This window comes from Diadema antillarum, unplaced genomic scaffold, assembly GCF_040938485.1.
Source record: "Diadema antillarum isolate AM-2024a unplaced genomic scaffold, OU_Dant_1.0 seq00000979_RagTag, whole genome shotgun sequence".
Classification (NCBI taxonomy): domain Eukaryota; kingdom Metazoa; phylum Echinodermata; class Echinoidea; order Diadematoida; family Diadematidae; genus Diadema; species Diadema antillarum.
This window is the reverse complement of record NW_027271819.1, coordinates 557,882-579,573: the sequence shown is the minus strand read 5'-3', so window position 1 is coordinate 579,573 and position 21,692 is coordinate 557,882. Positions and strand designations below refer to the sequence as shown.

At 37.9% G+C, this 21,692-nt stretch overlaps 3 protein-coding genes across 3 annotated transcripts; all 3 read right to left on the bottom strand.

Annotated features, from left to right (window-relative positions):
- Positions 1-1,291: 1,291 nt before the first annotated feature.
- LOC139742097 (uncharacterized) lies at positions 1,292-2,245 on the bottom strand. Its single transcript, XM_071652660.1, has one exon. The coding sequence runs from the start codon at positions 2,243-2,245 to the stop codon at positions 1,292-1,294; it is 954 nt and encodes a 317-aa protein (XP_071508761.1).
- An 8,279-nt stretch (positions 2,246-10,524) lies between these two features.
- Positions 10,525-11,451, bottom strand: LOC139742096 (uncharacterized). Its single transcript, XM_071652659.1, has one exon. The coding sequence runs from the start codon at positions 11,449-11,451 to the stop codon at positions 10,525-10,527; it is 927 nt and encodes a 308-aa protein (XP_071508760.1).
- Positions 11,452-18,136: 6,685 nt separating this feature from the next.
- On the bottom strand, positions 18,137-19,063 carry LOC139742095 (uncharacterized). The gene has a single exon (XM_071652658.1). The coding sequence runs from the start codon at positions 19,061-19,063 to the stop codon at positions 18,137-18,139; it is 927 nt and encodes a 308-aa protein (XP_071508759.1).
- Positions 19,064-21,692: the final 2,629 nt, after the last annotated feature.

The following is a 21,692-nucleotide window of genomic DNA, read 5'->3' as shown; positions in this document are numbered from 1 at the left end:
CAGGAGACCGTCAGCATTTTAAGCATAGCCTGACTGGACTGATGGCCTCATTGGGAAATACAAGTCAGGTTTGCCTCTCAAAAAAAAAAAGTACATTTTTACAATTGTAGTATTTCTTAGAGGGAAAAGAAGATGTGAGTGAGTGCTGCGCGAGTGCAATAGGTGATTTGAGTATTTGTTTTGGGACCATTTTATAAAATACAATTATTCTTCAGTTTAATATTAGTACAATAATACTAATAAATTCAGACCAAAACATAAACAAAATCATATAAATCATTATACTTTATTTCACCAAATACATTAAGTTAAAATATATTTCTTGAAACTAGCTTTGAAAAAAACAAAGATGTTCATGTTTTTAGGTAGTCGGGTAAAGCATGCCATGTATTAAGTCCGTGATGCCTCACTGACCGGTTAGCTATAGGTGCTATCTCGGCATCTCTTACTGCTGGTAATTGTATTTTGAAGCAAAAGGGGCGAAGCAAATTTCCTCGTTCATGATTTAACCATTCCTGGTGTAATCCTAGATATTTTTGCGCTGCCCGGCTACGATTAGCATATTCCAGAGTATTTTGCTCTCTTCCGTAGTAATTCCTGTGGGGTATAAGGGTAAGAAAAAAACAATTGTCTAATGGTCTTTGCTCCCCACCTGTGATCTTCGGAAATCCGCTTCTGGGTCGTTTTTATTGACATTTCGTGTTGCTCGGGATTTTGCTTTCATTTAATGATGGCCTGACGGCCAGCTAGTCTCTCAGCCACACTTTATTAAGCCTCCAAGCTTCGATTTGCCCCATGGCGAGGGCCTTTTCAACATTGCTTATAGGCCTACTTGGCATGATAAAAAAAAATACAAAAAGAGCTTATCAACCTGGCACTTTTATAAGCTTAAATGTTGAATAGGAATTTTGTTGAAATTAACAGTCATGGCTGACCAGTCGGGAACAAAGTATATAACTTTATACAAAATAACATGTTCTTTATTGAATCTTCGTGGCGGCTGGTGTTCGTTTTGTATCTTTCCAATGGTTCCTTTTTTCCGACATGTTTGTTAGTTTACAGATCAGCAATTGCGATCTTAACAAATTGAATTTGTAGAGGAAGACAAAGTGAAGAAAATCGCTTCTTAAACTATATCAATTAAACAATCCACAAATTCTTGATTTAAAGTACTATCTAACTTGTATCGGTTACGAGTGTTCTTTCCCAAAATGTAACAGTGTAGCTTGCAAAGTCGTATTCCAATGGGGGAAACAATCGAAACAAAATCTCCAAATTTCATTGAAAAGCTTTAAGCGGTTGGAAGTCCCTTACTAAAATCTAGTTTGACAAACTCATCGTCCATCGCTGCATGTATGGTACTTTCATCAAAGTGTGGAAAGTGGCGTTTAAACACGTCTATGATCTCATCACGTGACCTGAGGTAGGTTTTCTTTACCCACCCATTCTCTTGCTCTTCCAAGAGCGTGGTGTTGTTGATTGAAAGAAATCGACCTTTGGGAAAGGCTATACACAACAACTTTGAAAGTAATGGCAAGTCATCATTAACCTGAGTGTACAGCCTCGTCATAACATTGTCAAAATGTGACACGGCAACAGGAGTGTTGAAGCGAATGGATGCATAGGTGTACCACTCATCTTTAAAGGATGCCTTATAGAAATTGGCTCCTGCTGGGTCGCTTTCCACGTTGTGCAGGCGAACAATGACGTCTCCTTGGCGTACAAACTTGTAGATCAAAAAGGACTCGTGGTACTCGGGGGATTCCTTCTCAAAATCCAGCGGGATCGGCTGGAATGTTGGCCAGCCCCCTGTGCCCATATCCGCAAGGTGCTTACTACCTTCCCCAGATAGATTGTAGACCATGATTACCGCGTGGGTGCTTTTTATACTAACTGTGTTTGCTGGAACCAGGGATACCTGATAACCAAGCGCTTTCATAACCATATAACAACCGACGTTGTTGTGGTAGCAGCGACCTCCAAGCTTCACCAGTATGTCATTTTTGACCTCAAGCAGAGTAGGACGATGCCTGTCCTTCTTTGGAGTAGCAATGCTATGTACCGTCTGGAACGGCATGTTTGCTTGCCAGGAATACAAGATTTCATGTAAGAAGGCGACTGGATCAGAGGCCATTTTTTCTTTAGGTGACGTCACTTCCAGTACTTCGTGAACGAATGTAAATGCTTCCTCTGACGTCATCACCTCATCTGATGTCAGTTCAACTGTGGTCTTAGCATCCTCCATTGTGGCGTTTGTTTACCTCTGTTGGCCTATTAAAACGAAAGCAAAACATTATTCAATTCAACTTCAAGTTATTAGATTTGAACAGGTAACAGATGAGGGGGACATCCAAGATATCATATCATTTTTATTGTTTCGAGTAGAAGTAATACGCCTACATAGCTATGATGTGAAACATGGAAGATATTTATATTCGAAACTTGAAATTCGAAAATGATATGATAACTGTTGCTTCAGGGTGTAAAGAGGTGACAATATTCAAAAGGTTCATGAAAATGAAACACCCAAATTTCGCAGACCTGGATTTTTGTTCATCAAAAAGTGAAAAAGGGTTCGACAATTGCGAAATCAGAGGTCCTTCCGTTATTCCGAGGGCTAATCCGAAAGAGATAAAAAAAAAACTTTACGGAATTACAAACTTTGTTTCGTCTTTGGATTAGCAAACTTTGGGAATACGAACCTTTGTTATAATGCCGTCCGTTTATTTGCGTAATTTCCATCTGAGAAAATGGCTGGATAACCAATATTCAGCTGCAGTAGCTGGTCTTCCATGCAATGAAGAAATGAAGCGGGATCTAATACCTAAATGATTTGTTACCCTCTCACACACGGTAAACTGTAAAACGAATTATCCCTTAGTTTATGTAAAATGAACGATAATATGAGATGTGCAATTAGTGAATGTACTGTTTAAGGGCACTGCTGAACATATCATCCTGTCCTTGACCGACTAGTTCATTTTACTTACCTTTGTCGACGAAGAGATACGGGCGCTGAAATGGACAGGCGTAGGAAACAGGAACAAGCTTGCAGTATTTTCTATGAATTGCACTGCAATTATTCCTGAGACGTTTCTTGAAGGATTTACATAAACGTCTGAACACCTGAATAGAGAGTCAGCCGTCATCCGCCGACCAAAGACAATCAACTATTATTTTGCAGCCAGTCAAAATTGAACGAGAGGGTCGCAAAGTCAGTTATAGAGAGATGTTGTGCGCTTATTCAGTATGATATTGCACCAAGAGTTGTATCCTTGTCACTGCTCACGAGATATTTATGCGAACTATGATTTGACACGCCAATGTAGTCGTCGTTCCGCGCAATACTTATTGAATATCTCATAAAAGGCTGAAACAGTCCACTGCATTATGACCTGGGCAAACCAACCTTAGCATGAGTGCTGTAAAGATTGCGTGAAAAGGTAATACTAGTGTTACAAAAAACATTTCCCACTTGTGATCCTTAATAGATCAAAAACTATATATCAGACACATGTCAGATAACACTGATATTGATATGAGCAATAGCTGAATAGTGCACAATTTTGTCGGAGGTAATTTAAAAATGAAAGCAAAAATCAACTTTATTAGATTTAACATTAATTTTCAAGTTATTTTTCAGATTTTGTTCTATGTTCAACCCTATGTACAAAATTTAATTTTGCACAAGGGTCAATTGGTGTGTATGGGAGTGTGTGGTTAAGACCCAGGCAATGATCCTGAACAATGGCCAGGGTTTGAAAGCTCCCTACATATTCATGAGAAATTCCTCTATCCCAGCTAGTCTTTATTCATCCTGAATGTAGCTGTAACGAAACGCATGAAAACATAAGCTTACTTTTGTTTTTCATGTGCTTGCATTTTACCCTTTATCACGAATTCAGACTAGCAGTGCCCAGGGCAATCCATCCTGAATTATCATAAAGCATTCATGTGCCTTGGAGCAAGAGTCTAAAAGCCTAGTCAGCAGAGCTTTGAAAAGGTGGTATTCGTGGTATTCATGTCTATTGTTCAGGGTCATTGTGATCACACACTCACATACACAAAATTGGTTCTTGTGTAAAGTCCAATTTTTGTACAGAGGGTTCAAAGTTGACCAAAATCTGGAACTTAAATGTAAAATCAATCATTTAACGAAACTGATTCATGCTCTCTTATTCAAACCACCTCCAACTAATTTGTACACTATTCAGCTATTACTCATATCAATGACAATGTTATCCGATGTGTAGTTTTCGAACTATTAAGGATCAAAAGTCATGATAAAAAATGAAAGCACAAAATTCCTTATATGATCATAAAGATCATATAAGGAATATGACAACTGTCATATCCAGACAGATTGGTATATTATATGAATTGCGATATTTATTGTCATCTAAATCATTACGTATGCTTTACAATATACTTATTTTCCCTTATATGGCTTATTGTAATATTGTTTGAGGTAATTGTAATAAGACGCAGATAAATCCATTGTTTTTATTGCAAAAGAAGGCGATCAGAATATGTTCACACTCTACGTACTCAGCTCATTCAACCCCGTTATTTAAGCAGCTAAACGCGTTAAAAATTGATGATATACATAAGTTTGAAACTTCTGTATTTATGTACAAGTAACCGCAAAATTTGTTACCACAGTCCTTTCAAAACTTTTTCGATTACAATGTTAACATTCATTCGTAACCTACCAGACACTCAACAGATTTTCATCTACATAATCCAAAATCTCTTATAGCTCACAGGTCAGTGAGGCATCACGGACCTGATACATGGAATGCTTTACCCGCCTGATGACTATTAGGACACGAACGTCTCTGTTTTCTTTTAAAGCTAATTCAAAGAAATATATTATAACTCAATATATTTAGTAAAATAAAGTATAATGATTTATATGATTCTCTTTATGTTGCGGTTTGAAATCATCAGTATTATTGTATTGATATACTGAAGAATAATTATATATAATAAATGGCCCCAACACAGATGTTTAACACACCTATTGCACTAGCACAACAATCACTCACATCTTCTTTTCCCCTCTAAAACACACTATTGTAATGTAGAACAACAAAAAATAAAAAACAACAACAATCTGTACTTTCTGTGAGAGGCAAACCCGAATTATATTTCCCAATGAAGCCATCAGCCCAGTCAAGCTATGCTTATGCTGACGGTCTCCTACTTCCTTATTTAATCAAATGTACTGCCTTATTCATATTATTATATGTAACTATCAATGTTTTCCAAAGATTTGGTATGCATGTAGTACAAACTGCACTTTTGTTTTGTATCGCTCCTTTGTCATTTGGTTATGTTTGGTTTGCCTTTGTCACATTGATGTTATTCATTTTTTATGTGATTTGATGTGAGAAGCAAAATAAAGTACGAACGAACGAAAAAATGGAAATGTTTTTTGCAACACCTCGTACATTGTTTCACAATCACGTGATCTCTTTCTATCTGGCACTGCATTGATGTAATGCGAACAATCTCTATCACGACAGCAAACACGCCGTGATACTTTGAGTCCGTAAATTTCAGGTATCAGGTAAAACAAATACCTAAAATTTCGTCATTAATCGTCATTATCGTGACTTTTTGTTTTGTTTTGATTTGATTCCATTTTCCTAATTGTTAAGAGCAAGCAAAAGATGATAATATATGATATCTTGGAGAAGAACTTCTGCAGTGGCTATTCAATGTATACATTGTATAAGCATTTTACATTACGTTTTAATGTAATATTTTGAAATGATGTAGCCCAACGAAGTTCATGTTTTACAATATTCAAAACATATTATTTACAGACTTTCAACAACATAAGGCCTATTCGAGTAAGACACAGTATATCACTGCAGTTGATGACATCACCAACAACTTGTACAACAGTCTACAAACCGATGTTATATTGCTTAACCCCGCAGCGATCTCCCACCCTCACCTTTCCTCCCCAAGCTGGAATTCTATCAAGCGAATCTACAACTTCCTGGGAGAAAGAGTACAGAAGGTTGGTCTCACTGAAGGGTCATCAGACCAAGCATCTTTGACCTATCTTTTATAGATGTCAGTGACTTACTGGGTGAATTTCAAGGAGCCTTTTGTCCCACAAATTTGTCCAATTTCCTCTCGGCCAATCAGATGCAAGGATTTCAGTAGCTTATAACAGTTTGTCAGAAGAAAATATCTGACAAAACGGCTCATGTTATGGGACTGTTCGAATGCTACTTTGGAGAAGAGTTTTGAAGATAAGGGTATAATCTAGTGCAGTTCGAGTTACCTTTGATTTTATGCGGAATGAGGGGGTACTGAAAAAAAAAAATCCGTTGCAAACACTAAGTGGATCTTGGAAAATGGGGATTTCAGAATTCAGTATGGAGCGGGTTAATATTTTCACATCTTAATACACACTAGTTGTAATGCGTCATAAGGTGACGAAAGAGATCATTACCCCTATTCAGACACCGTCGCCAGACATGACTGTGCCATACACTTCAGTGTATTCCCGCCGTATTGGCACATTATTAGTGCCCACTTTAACAAAATAGCTTTGCACTCATCGATTGTCACGGAGGTTATGATATTGTATTATCGGAGAACATAGAGAAGAAACACTGCTTTATAACAGCTGCTAGGTTTTTACTCAGCTGCTAATAGCCAAATAATCATTATTCAATTAGATTAATATGGAAGCTAACCCCCAGATAAAGGTGTTGAACTGGCCGAGTCTGAAGCCGATATGAAATCATATTGCAGAATGCAGAGGACATAAAGATTTATATTCTCCACGAATCATCATCCTTTTGCACCACCACATTCAGTAACCATCTGTTGATGTGAGGGTACAAGCCGTTGCAAGCACCTGTAAAGTAGATATTGGACTTTCTGGCGCTTTTCTTTTTCAGAACGCGTATTACAGTGCCTTAACTACCGTGAGATTAGCACTCTCATCGGTTGTTGTTCTTCAAGCGTCTTACTGATGGATACACATTCAAGTCTCATCCTTGGATTTCGCGTTTAATGAAAGATTTTTTTTTTTTTCAATTTCAAATATCAGACAACATGGGATGTCAGATTTGTTCTGGATTATCTTTGCAAGTTCCCATAATAGAGTCATCCAGTATGTCATTTAAGGATCTGTCATTGAAGACGTGCATGTTGATTGTCTTATTTTTCAGTGCTCAGAGAGTGCAAACACTAAGTTCATTGAACATTGACAATACGGTTATGTCGATATAATTATGTATACATAATTGGTTTCTTCTGGTTTATTTCTCCATTCAATCAAATAAAATTTACACACAAGTTTCGAAGACACAAAGAATAACAAATAAAATGATAACAGAATATTTCACAAATAGATAAATATAAGCAGTAGTAATGTGCAATAAGCATATACAAAACATGTAAACAAGATAAATATACATGATGTATGTGACTCTGCCTTAGAAACCCAACAAAAAGTTGTCAGATAAGGATTTTTAGATAAGAAGAGAGTGCAAAAGAGAAAACACTAAACTTTCAAATGATATTTATAGCTCAATTCAAATGGACGATTATAGAATATCTAAATACTCAATAGAAATCACACGCTCTTGAAAAGCTTGTAAAATAAAAAGACTTTCTAGAATGTATAGGGTCTATTCAAGCACTTAACTTGACCGAGCCGTGCTCTTTGCAATTATTTCGACGACGACTACAACAACGAAAAACAGGATGTTAAACTTCACAGCAATAAAAATAAAGGGATCATTAGAATAAGTTGAAATTGATCATGCTCCATCAATATATTCTATTCATTTATAATATTATATTCTATTCATATATAATAATTCTTAAGCAGTGGCATCATCGTTTCAAAAGTTGTAAGAATTAAAAATGACAACTGCTTAATGTGGTTTTTTTTTTTTAAAAGAAATGAAGATAGGACTGTCATGGCAGCCCTATCATTCTTTATGTCCTATCATGTGAAATTTCAGAATGACATATCTTCCTGATTGATTACTTTATTGTCCACTCTGGAAATTCTTTGTACATTGGATATCACAACAAAATAAACATTAAATACATCACAGGTACACCACAGACATATCACAGAATACGAATGAAACTAACTCCAGTATACAACAACATATGCACCATAACAACGTAATACATTAACCCGATATATACAACTATACAAAAACCATTAATATATATATCACTTTTATGCAATTATTAAACTCATAGATATATTCATTAATATCCTTTCCTGCATCATCATTATACACCAAACATTTATCACCTACATATCCCAATGTATATTTGTATAATCACTCCAAAAAATTTCAAATAAAAGAAACACATATATACCGTTACCATGGCAGCGCCTCATCAAAATAACACAAAGTGTGTCTTACATATTAAACTACACCTATAAATCATAACATATTCCAAATTTAAAATAACAGTATTTAAATACTGTGAAAATAATTCACTCCACAAAGTAAAAGAAAAATAAAATTACCATGGCGATGCTTTCTCCAACAAACACATACGAGAAACGTATCCTACAAATCTATACACCTCAGTTTCATCATATACACCAAATTTAAATTCAATTACTTCAAACTTGTGGAAATAATAACTCAATATAACCATATACCCAAAATTTCATCAAAATTAATTCAGACCTGTAAAAAAAAAATCGCGACGCAAACTTTGCGACGAACCGCTCGACCACCCGACCAACCACATTCAGATTCCTATACACCCTCTTATACACTTTGGGTATGCGGGAGTATAATAATGAAATTACACCAAAAATTAATCTTAAAAACTTATGTTATTACTCTGGCATTATATGTGTGAATGGAATCCGGGACAACAGAACTTCTAAAACAGTACCCTTTGTGCGACGAGGACAGAGTCTGATACCTGATCTGCTCAGGCAATAGTAACCGTACAGAGGATGTGTTACATCGGTCATTGTCTTGTTTACTTTGACCATCATTCTTTCCACGTATAAATCCTGTACCACTGGCAATTCCAACTCAATGATCTTTTGCGCACACTTTCGTGGTCTATCAATTGTGGCCCTGTCCTTTTATGTATAAGATTGCCGTAAAAACAAATGAAGTTATACATGACAATAGACTGGATAAAGGACTTGTAGAAAAGAACCATCAGTGTTCTATCAAACCTCAGTTTGCTCAATTGCCTGATGAAAAAAAAAAAAGCGTTTGAGTTGCCGGTTTTTTTTTTTTTAAATCATTAGTGTATTTGCAGTCCAGTCCAAATCATTAGAGAGTTTTGTGCCTAGGTACTTGTACTCGGAGACCTGTTCAACAGGGCTATTATGGATACGAAGAGTTACATGTTCACAGTTCTTTCTGAAATCTATTATCATTTCTTATGTTTTGTTAACATTCAAATGAAGATAATGTGAGTCACACCACTGAGCAAATCGATCGATTTCTGAGTAGCTGTCCACATTGTTTGAATTCAAATACCCTGAGATGACTGTATCATCAGCATATTTGATAGCCAGGCATTTGTCACCTTGAGCGGTGAATTCGCTAGTATACAAAGAAAATAAAACAGGTGAGCGAACACATCCCTGTGCACGACAACACTGACAGTGCGAGCATCGGAGATATGATGACCAACCTTGACTCTCTGTGATCTATTCAACAAGAAGTTATGAATTAACAACGTGATGTGAGGATTGACACCCAAGTCAACCAATTTCCGTGTTAACATAAAAGGTCACTATTTCAAAAGCGTTAGAAAAATCAAAGAAAGTTGATCGTACATATTATGTCCTGGTGAGTCCAAGTGCTGCAGGGCATTATGCAAGTACAGCAAAACGGCATCTTCCACTGACCTATTACCCCTGTAAGCAAACTGCATTGAGTTTAAATGAGTTTCATATCCCTCAGACACATTAGCAGCTGCAGGCGTTTTCCCTAGTCGAGCAGGTCGTCCCGTGTGTATGTTAAGCTGGTAGCTGGGTGTATCCAAGTTTCAGTTTCAAATCCAGTCCCGAATTCCACAGTAAAAACCAAAATCACAAGAAATATGGCCAGATTGGTCTTTACCTGTATACCTGCCATTTTGGCGAGTATCCACAGGTGATGATGAAAAATAATACAGAAACTTGACAAAAATAGACAGCCCAGATATCGAACGTCGGTCGCCGCGGAGCGGTGCCCTTTGATGAAACATATCACTTATCTGATTTATATCACATTTGTATCATTCTGTAGGGAATATTTTCCTCTTTCTTTTGAAGTTTATCTATTTTGGGGTGGACGGGACTAGCTGAGTTGCTACAACACGCATTTTTCAATAGAAACATGCCTGGGTATACCCGGGAACTCGTCCTCAACGGGTTACGGCGGTAATGACTAGAGCTGTCATCAATGTAGGTGATTATGTATACAAGCATCACTCCATACGAGCAGCGACTGCTCCAAATCCACTCAAAATAATGCTTAATAATGCGTAATAAAACATTGGAGGCTACTTTCTGTTGAAGTCCAGTTTTATATTTCCATCATCCATAGCAGCCGTCAACACTTCTTCACTAAACTGAGGAAAGAAGCGAGAGGAAGTGGCGATCATTTCTTCACGTGACCGGAAATAGGTTTTCTGCACCTTGCCTTCTTCGTTCTCTATCAAGAGGGTGGTATTCCTGATTGAAAGGAGTCGCCGGTTAGGAAAGGCTATGCACCAAAAGCGTCTGAGAAGTGTGCTGTCCTCCGAAATCGTGGTATACAACATCGACATTACGTCATCGAAGTGGGAAACGTCTACTGGCATTTCATGACGGATTTCGGAATAAGTGTACCAGCCGTCCTTCAAGGTTTTCTTGAAGAAATCCGCTCCCGCTGAGTCGTTTTCAGCGTTGTGAAGTCGTAAGATGAGGTCACCTCGTCGTACAAACTTGTAGCGCGAGAAGGACTCGTGGTATTCGGGGGATTCCTTCTCAAAATCCAGCGGGATCAGCTGAAATGTCGGCCAGCCCCCTGTGCCCACATCCGCCATGTGCTTGCTACCGTCTCCAGATAGGTTGTAGATTATGATTACCACATGGCCGCTTTTCAGACCAAGGACATCACCTGGTACCAGGGTTGCGTGGTAACCAAGAGTTTTTATTACCATGAAGCATCCGACATTATTATGGTAGCAGCGACCACCATATTTTGCCAATATATCGTTTTTGATCTCCGAAAGTTTCGGTCGATGCCTGTCTTTGCTGGGCGTGGCTATGCTGCGAATTGTTTGATACGGGATGATTTGTTGCCAGGAACACACAATATCATTTAGGAGCCCTTTTGGGTCAGAGATCATCTTGTCTTCAGGTGACGTCACACCTAGAATGTCGCGTACAAAACGAAATCCTTCCTCTGACGTCATCATGGATTCGATAGTGACGTCCTTGGTCATATTGGTTGAGGCGTCTTTTATTCCATTTGAAGTATTTTCGGCCTGGAAGAAATAAAGATGTTAGAAGAATAAATAGTGTCTAATGTCTTCAATTACAGGTCTTACCCATCTTTGTGAACAATGTCAAAGAGAGCGATCTTATACCCATGAGATTTCTAAGAACACAAGATTTAACTTTGGAATCATCCCTCCCCTGAGCATATAATCTATAACAACTGCTTCGAATAACACTAAAAGTATACTACCCAAAAGCTGATTATTAAACGACCAAAGAAATATGACATGTAGTGCAATTCTCACCCACAAAGACCGCAGTAACGAGTTCAGACAAGTTTTACCCATTACTTCAGTAGGAAAGCATAATTGATTTGTTCCAACACGTGGTCTGCTTAATATGTCGATTGGAAGGTGCAATAGAGATGCCATGAATTCAATTTTATTCCTTGTGATGTCAAGCACTCATGTTTTAATATTTTACCCCACGATATGGCAACAGGGCACTTTTAGCAGACGACATCGCAAAAATGACCTTGTCATCTAGGCGCAGTGACCTCTGATCTTGAACTGTGACCTTTCACTAAGATTATACAATATGATTATGCTGTTTTAAATATTGTCTCGAGACTTCGGTCCTCTACATTAACCTACATCATTAATGAACATTTATAATTGAATTAATGATGGTATGCCTTTTCATTTCTAACATTCCAGCCAATGTATATACTCACTATCAAGATTCCTTGGTGAAGTTTCAGATGACAATGTCATATCATTGCCGCAAAGGAGACTTTTTTCTCTTACCATGACGAATTTTCCCCGAATGTTTGATCAGTGCATTAATATTTCACCCAGCCTACCTGGGCCAGATACCGAGAAATTCATGTACAGCTCTTTTATTTTTCTGAAATTGCATTGACTGATCATGGGACGGATTTTATTAATAGTTGAGGCTATCATTTTGTGACCTTACAATGGGCAATGCTGCATATGTATGAATATTTCCGAAGAGATAGTGGGTTGAGATTTACCGCTGCGGGCGCAATTAACCACCTCTAGAAATCGCCGTCGGGTTAATTATCGCAGCTCTGCAGCGACTACATCTCTTCATGATTGACATGAAAGAAGAGATTATGATGTGGGGTTTCATTTCCATGTTACAAAAGAAAAAAAGAATAGATATTTGTGTGCTGATGGAACGGAGATATGCAAAGAACTATCAACTAAACTAATTTGCATCTATAAGTCATTGTGACGCATATGATAAGTCTGAACGTATTAACATATTCATAATCGTTGACCTTTAGTCTGTAGCTGATCAAAGGTTTAAAGCACAATTGTTCCGCTGGGTAAATAACAGAACAACATCGTACAAAGTTCAAATATGCTTTTGTATGTTTTTTTTTTTTATTTAGCAGGTCCCTCCGTTCCTTTTGCTTCTTACTACTTCTAATATTTCTCTGTACTCGGGGGCGCGGTGGCGTAGTGGCATAGTGGCATAGTGGGTAAAGGTGCAATCACACATCGCCGGTTTAAATGGCGATTCATGGTGGTTCGGAAAAGCCGTGTTCACACCGTACACAAACCCTGGTCATCCGTCACTCATCCGCCATAAACCCTGGGAACCGCGGAGAACCGCCAGAAAAAATTAAACATGTTTAATTTTTCGTGGCGGTCTTGGCGGTTTGAAATGGACCGTGTGCAAAACACCGTCCACCGTGTAAAGAACGGCTCCTCCGTGTTTGCACCGCAAGATCCATGGAAATACCGTGTCAACACCGCCATAACTTTTCATGCAAAATCAAATGTTGAACTTAAAAGAGAATAATGCCTCCTGGGACACTTCGTTGAGGAGCAATAAAAAAATGGGGAAAAAAGCAAAGATAAACCCGTAATGCTAGATGGGGTAAATATTGTATTGAATGCTAAAGTTTTATCGCTCTTTTATTTTAACACATAGAGTAAAACAGAAAATTTGATATTCAAAAAGTTGGTAGGTTTGTTGAGTAGTACATCAGTTACTTTAAAAGCCGTGTGCATAACTTTGTTAAAGCTTGATAGCTTAAAAGATGGCCAGCTACGTGAACCTGTAAGTTATACACAGAAGACTTATGTAAATATGTTGGGTTCTGCTTTCGAGATTATGTATGCCTTTTTGTAAGAGTACATGTTGATACAGACATGTTGAAACTTAAGAGACTAGAGGGAAAAGCGATGTTGAAACTTGGAAAAAAAAACATTATTATGTTACGTGAACCTGTAAATAGACAGGAAGCTATGTAGATAAACTATATTCTTCTTTGATATGTATGTCTTTTCATTGACTGTTGTTAGGGATATGTGAAAACTTAATTAAGAAAGGAGAAAAAAAGAGATGTTGAAACAAGCAAGTACTTCTACATCACTTGATATATATAAACCTGCAAAGGAAATTTGTAAACTATGTTGGATTCTACTTTGACATGTATGTCTTTTTAATAACAGTTAATACAGATATTTTAAAAGTTAAAAGAGAGAGAAAAGACGCATGTTGAAACTTGAAAACAATTGCTTATTGCATCACTTATGTCAATCTGTAAATATACAGGGTGTTACAATTTTTCGCTATTTCTTTTGAAATTATCTTTTTGTACCTAACAAAGCAATACCTCCTTGGTAACCCACTGAAGACGATTGAAAGGGCTCAGATTGCATCCAACTACAAGGGCTTGGTATGGACTCCTCCACTCTTCAGGGAGATCCGTCTTACTACCGCGCGAATCCGCGTTAGCGCCGTGTTCAAAACGTGTTGAGAACGTAGTTACATTGCGTTCAAGTGCTTTCCGCCATCGTTGAGACACGGTTCACGGCGGTTTGAGAACCGCCATGAACCGCCATCTAAACCGGAAATGTGTGATCGCCCCTTGAGACTCCCGACTCCCGACCTGCGGACCCGAATTCGACCGTTCGAATCAAGCCCAGCGCTTACTTCCTTGGACAAGATGTTTTAACCCACCATGTCCCTCTCGACCCAGGTGTATAAATGGGTGCCTGGCAACGCTAGGGTAATAACAATGGCAGGGCCCTCTGGGAGAGCAGTGGCAACACTGAAGAGTCTACCCTGGGTAAATAGGACTTCATTATTATTCACTGACGTACCTGATTTCAATTTACAGATATCAAGATGTTATCTAAACAAAAAAGGAATAGGCCCTATTAAAACAATAACAACACGTTGGAATTTTAAAAGACATCCCCATAGACTCATTTAAGAGCCAGATTTGACAAATTACTCACCATTTCTCATGGAAAGTTCTACTCCCTTCAATCAGCCTTTCGAGCTCCTAAATCGACCGTTACCGACAGTCTCCTGTAGTTTGTTGTTGAGCTCTCATCAATACAGACAGTACCCTATAGAAATGAAGGCATTTCAGTGAAAAGTGGGTAACAGTAAGGTGTTTCACGGACACGGATGGTAAATGAATACAGTGAAGAACACAATGCCACAAGAGTCAGCATGCGAAAGGTTGACTCAAGTTTGAATGTGTATAATAGCGCATTCAGAGACCCAGAATGTTCTTTGCCGCTTCGGCAACAGGATAAATGCTGTATAAAAGTCCAGTCAGTGCGGGTTTTGAAGAGGGTCCAGGATCATGCGCAGCAAAGGCGTGGAAGGATGGGTATTTTTCTCCCACTTCCTATGTAAGGGCCCCTGAAATCTAAATGCGTGTTGATTTGTGTTGATTTATGATACCCTTAACATCACTTTTGAGGTGAAGCGAATATCTAGAATATTCCATAACTTTTTTTTTCTATTGTTATTCAGATTACTTGGGAACGCCCACAAAAAATCCTTCCAAATCAATATTCCTCAGATGACCTCATCTGTCATTCATTGCTAAAGTACTGAAATGTTTCACAAAAGACATTGGAATGCATTTTCACCTCGACTCAGCATAACTTGCATGTTCCCTCGCAATGTCTTTTGTTAGTCACTTTTAAATCACTGGGTCTGTTTCTTTCATGTTATTCACTTGGTTGCTCTCAGACTCCATATTTGTGTGTGAAAAGAATGGGCAGAGCTTTGAGGGAATTAAGGGATTCCTGACATGTTCTACAATAATCCTCATTTCTCTTCGACCACTGAAGCAAATCGGATGGAGTTTTCTGTAAAATGTGGGAAATAACTTATTCTTTCATACCCTGAAATTTAGATTGATTCACCATTTTTAAAGTTATCGATGCCGGGGGTCATGTTGTATTCTTTTTATTTCCTTTTTTTGTGGGGGCACATACGGTACAGTATAACCAATTGCAGAAAAAGTAAAATGTTGAAGAGACCCTTCTGGAAATAACACAGTGTCCCACATATAGTGTGAGAGTCACAGTGTGAACACAGTGTGAAAATACTGTGAAATCTTATCACACTGTCAAATTCGAGCATTGAACACAATGTGAGTCGTCAATTCACAGTGTGAAACAAAGCATTACTATGTGAACACTCTGTGAAAACCACACCACATTGCGAAATCATCTTCACACTGTTAAATTCGAGCGTTTTCACATAGTCGACTATGTGAACACACTGTGGGATACTGCGTTCTTTCCGGTAGGGAAGGTAGGATGTCATTCTAATGATTAAAATTCCTGCTTAGTAGTTGGGAATTCCAGTGAGTTAAAGCTAAAGTTGTTGATCAGGTCAGCGACGATGTGGTTTGCAGTATTATGACTGACATGCCCATGATTAACAAATAAGCCTAACAAATTTGGTTTGAAGTAGTAGTAAAACTGTCATTTATCTCACTGAACTATGGTCTAATATTTTCTATGGGTTGGTAACTTTGATTAAAGTACATGTATCATCATTTAAATCTATAACTCATGTGAAGGTTCCTTACGAGAATGATTGTTGGGGCCTGGAACTTATGAATATTGAGTGCGATTATGCGAATGTAGTTGTGTGTGTGTGTGTGTGTGTGTGTGCGTGCGTGCGTGTGTGAGGCCGAGTGAACATGCGTATGGACGTGTGGAAGTGGATACAGGTGCAAGTATGTTATATTAGTCTTGTCTCGTTCTCTCTTATATTTTAGTCCCCCTTTTAATATAAGTTTTGTCGCCCCAGCCTCGTTTAATGTCTATTCGACTGTGTATGTGTGTCTGTCTGTTACTCTGTCTTCTTAGTGGGCTTCCAGATTTTTTTCCAAACTTTATTTCCAACCTTTTTCCCTTTTTGCATCAATTCATTTTCTATTGACATTCTGTATCTGAGGGGCCCACATTCCACAAGCATTGTCTTTTTAGTGGGTCCCTCCATTTTTCGATGTGTTGCGTAATGTTATATCGTATCACTTCACTCAATCAATTTTCCTTACAACGTTTTTGTCACCCCAAGGTTCCACAATTGTTTTTTCAATTTACTTTGTTTTGATTATGCAACCTTATTCTTATGTTACCAAAGAAAATGAAATGTTTATGTTCTTTTCGAAAAGTGAAATAAAGTTTGAATTAAATTGAATTGAATTGAATTGAAAAGTACAATAATATGATATAAATGATTCTGCAATTCATATTTCTGAGTTACACAATATTTTTTTAATCACAAAGCCACGTTACTCATTTTGAAAGTAACAACTGCTTTATTATCGATCGATTACTCAGTCATTTCATATATTTCATATCATCAGAATGATTAATATTATTATTAAGGATAGATCGATTTGCATTCTGATTTGCATCACGGTCCTGAGAAACAAGGTAAAAATTAATAGAATTGTGCAAATTCTGATTTAACATAACATTTCCGTCTGTCACCTGCAGTTTGAGTCAGATTTAGATATAAAAAAGTCCATAGACATGAAAAAAAAAATAAATTATGATGTTCCAAACATGTAATTAAGTCATGAAAGAATCATTTGGAAAGGTAGAAACATTTTAGGCATACACACAAACATTTTAGAAATAACGCCCACATATCTCTTAACAAACATACGCAAGTCATATGTGTAAGTACACTAATTATAGACACACACATACCCGTAGTCTCATTCATAACAACAAACACACTTTCACACACTTATACACACACACGCACACACATACACACACACACACACTCACGCAAAAACGCATCCACAAATGATGCGCACAAGTGAAAGAAAAATCCTGGCGGATTGTTTTTCAGGAAATAATTATTGAAAACAATACAGATGAAGACTATAACAGGATAACATAGAAGAGGACTATGATATCTGTAGATGAATGGGTCACAAGGAAACAAAAATAAAACACTGAAATCATTAAATTATAATTAAGAAAATGAATCACAAACACACGAGCTGATAAGATAATGGCATGTCCGATTGAAATAATGATGTTGAACTTGTCGTTAGAATAAAGTATACCGAGCACCGATAAAATGGATATTCTACAGTATTTGGAGAGACCATCAAGACTTGTATTTCTTATAGGTAAGGGAACTATAATAACGTTTTATACGAGGATACATCTGAGATAAGGAACGGTGTCATAAATCAAGAATACGTCTTTTCAATTTGAAATCAAGCAAAATTCAATTCGTGTGAATGAAAACGTGCAGCAAAAAGCGATGTAAAATGAAACCAATATTTGAAGTGTTTCAACAGCAAAAGATATGCGCTCTGTTAATAAATTTGACAGCCAATCTATCAAACATTGAAATGACACTGGAGGGCTACTTCCGGTTGAAGTCTAGTTTAATGTTCTCATCATCCATGGCGGCATTCAGCATGGCTTCAGTAAACTGAGGAAAGAAGCGAGAGGAAGTGGCGATCATTTCTTCACGTGACCGGAAATAGGTTTTCTGCACCTTGCCTTCTTCGTTCTCTATCAAGAGGGTGGTGTTCCTGATTGAAAGGAGTCGCCGGTTAGGAAAGGCTATGCACCAAAAGCGTCTGAGAAGTGTGCTGTCCTCCGAAATCGTGGTATACAACATCGACATTACGTCATCGAAGTGGGAAACGTCTACTGGCATTTCATGACGGATTTCGGAATAAGTGTACCAGCCGTCCTTCAAGGTTTTCTTGAAGAAATCCGCTCCCGCTGAGTCGTTTTCAGCGTTGTGAAGTCGTAAGATGAGGTCACCTCGTCGTACAAACTTGTAGCGCGAGAAGGACTCGTGGTATTCGGGGGATTCCTTCTCAAAATCCAGCGGGATCAGCTGAAATGTCGGCCAGCCCCCTGTGCCCACATCCGCCATGTGCTTGCTACCTTCTCCAGATAGGTTGTAGATTATGATTACCACATGGCCGCTTTTCAGACCAAGGACATCACCTGGTACCAGGGTTGCGTGGTAACCAAGAGTTTTTATTACCATGAAGCATCCGACATTATTATGGTAGCAGCGACCACCATATTTTGCCAATATATCGTTTTTGATCTCCGAAAGTTTCGGTCGATGCCTGTCTTTGCTGGGCGTGGCTATGCTGCGAATTGTTTGATACGGGATGATTTGTTGCCAGGAACACACAATATCATTTAGGAGCCCTTTTGGGTCAGAGATCATCTTGTCTTCAGGTGACGTCACACCTAGAATGTCGCGTACAAAACGAAATCCTTCCTCTGACGTCATCATGGATTCGATAGTGACGTCCTTGGTCATATTGGTTGAGGCGTCTTTTATTCCATTTGAACTATTTTCGGCCTGGAAGAAATACAGATGTTAGAAGAATAAATAGTGTCTAATGTCTTCAATTACAGGTCTTACCCATCTTTGTGAACAATGTCAAAGAGAGCGATCTTATACCCATGAGATTTCTAAGAACACAAGATTTAACTTTGGAATCATCCCTCCCCTGAGCATATAATCTATAACAACTGCTTCGAATAACACTAAAAGTATACCACCCAAAAGGTGATTATTAAACGACCAAAGAAATATGACATGTAGTGCAATTCTCACCCACAAAGACCGCAGTAACGAGTTCAGACAAGTTTTACCCATTACTTCAGTAGGAAAGCATAATTGATTTGTTCCAACACGTGGTCTGCTTAATATGTCGATTGGAAGGTGCAATAGAGATACCATGAATTCAATTTTATTCCTTGTGATGTCAAGCACTCATGTTTTAATATTTTACCCCACGATATGGCAACAGGGCACTTTTAGCAGACGACATCGCAAAAATGACCTTGTCACCTAGGTGCAGTGACCTCTGATCTTGAACTGTGACCTTTCACTAAGATTATACAATATATACTGTTTTAGATAGTTGTCTCGAGACTTCAGTCCTCTACATTAACCTACATCATTAATGAACATTTATAATTGAATGAATGATGGTATGCCTTTACATTTCTAACATTCCAGCCAATGTATATACTCACTATCAAGATTCCTTGGTGAAGTTTCAGATGACAATGTCATATCATTGCCGCAAAGGAGACTTTTTTCTCTTACTTTGAGGAATTTTCCCCGAATGTTTGATCAGTGCATTAATATTTCACCCAGCCTACCTGGGCCAGATACCGAGAAATTCACGTACAGCTCTTTTATTTTTCTGAAATTGCATTGACTGATCATGGGACGGATTTTATTAATAGTTGAGGCTATCATTTTGTGACCTTACAATGGACAATGCTGCAAACGTATCAATATTTCTGAAGAGATACTGGGTTGAGATTTACAGATGAGGGCACAATTAAAGGACAAGTTCACCTTCATAAACATAAGGATTGAGAGAATGCAACAATATTAGTAGAACACATCAGTGAAAGTTTGAAGAAAATTGGACAATCGATGCAAAAGTTATGAACTTTTAAAATTTTTGTGTTGGAACCGCTGGATGAGGAGACTACTACAGCTTGTGAGTCATATGCGTACAACAGCATAAAGAAAATGTAAAGAAAATTCAACATATTTTCACTTTTTGCGCATAATAAAAGAGCACTTTACTTGCCTCTTTCTAAAGGCAGGGGGAATAATATTACCCATAACATTTGTCGGTAACGAGTCGGGGGAATGTGTACTTTTTTCAAAAGATGAAATTTTGTGAAATTCTCTTTATATTTTCCTTATATTGTTGTACGCATGTGACATCTAAGTTATTCACACACTGCAGTAGTCTTCTCATCCAGCGGTTACTGCACAAAAACTTCAAAAATTCATAACTTTTGAACGGATTGTCCGATTTTCCTCAAACTTTCAATGATGTGTTCTACTAATATTGCTACATTCTCTCAATCCTTATGTTTATGAAGGTGAACTTGTCCTTTAACCACCTCTAGAAATCGCCGTCGGGTTATTTATCGCAGCTCTGCAGCGACTACATCTCTTCATGATTGACATGAAAGAAGAGATTATGATGTGGGGTTTCATTTCCATGTTACAAAAGAAAAAAAATAGATATTTGTGTGCTGATGGAACGAAGATATGCAAAGAACTATCAACTGAACTAATTTGCATGTATAAGTCATTGTGACGCATATGATAAGTCTGAACGTATCAACATATTCATAATCGTTGACCTTTAGTCTGTAGCTGATCAAAGGTTTAAAACACAATTGTTCCGCTGGGTAAATAACAGAACAACATAGTACAAAGTTCAAATATGCTTTTGTATTTTTTTTTTTTTAAGCAGGTCCCTCCGTTTCTTTTGCTTCTTACTACTTCTAATATTTCTCTGTACCCGGGGGCGCGGTGGCGTAGTGGCATAGTGGCATAGTGGGTAAAGGTGCGATCACACATCGCCGGTTTAAATGGCGGTTCATGGCGGTTCGGAAAAGCCGTGTTCACACCGTACACAAACCGTGGTCATCCGTCACTCATCCGCCATAAACCCTGGGAACCGCGGAGAACCGCCAGAAAAATTAAACATGTTTAATTTTTCGTGGCGGTCTTGGCGGTTTGAAATGGACCGTGTTCTAAACGCCTTCCACCGTGTAAAGATCGGCTCCTCCGTGTTTGCACCGCAAGATCCATGAAAATACCGTGTCAACACCGCCATAACTTTTCATGCAAAATCAAATGTTGAACTTAAAAGAGAATAATGCCTCCTGCGACACTTCGTTGAGGAGCAATAAAAAAATGGGGAAAAAAGCAAAGATAAACCCGTAATGCTAGATCGGGTAAATATTGTATTGAATGCTAAAGTTTTATCACTCTTTTATTTTAACACATAGAGTAAAACAGAAAATTTGATATTCAAAAAGTTAGTAGGTTTGTTGAAAAGTACATCAGTTACTTTAAAAGCCGTGTGCATAACTTTGTTAAAGCTTGATAGCTTAAAAGA

Bases quoted from the DNA above. Each gene is read 5' to 3' on its own strand.
- LOC139742097 (XM_071652660.1), bottom strand. From the start codon at position 2,245: ATGGAGGATGCTAAGACCACAGTTGAACTGACATCAGATGAGGTGATG.
- LOC139742096 (XM_071652659.1), bottom strand. From the start codon at position 11,451: ATGACCAAGGACGTCACTATCGAATCCATGATGACGTCAGAGGAAGGA.
- LOC139742095 (XM_071652658.1), bottom strand. From the start codon at position 19,063: ATGACCAAGGACGTCACTATCGAATCCATGATGACGTCAGAGGAAGGA.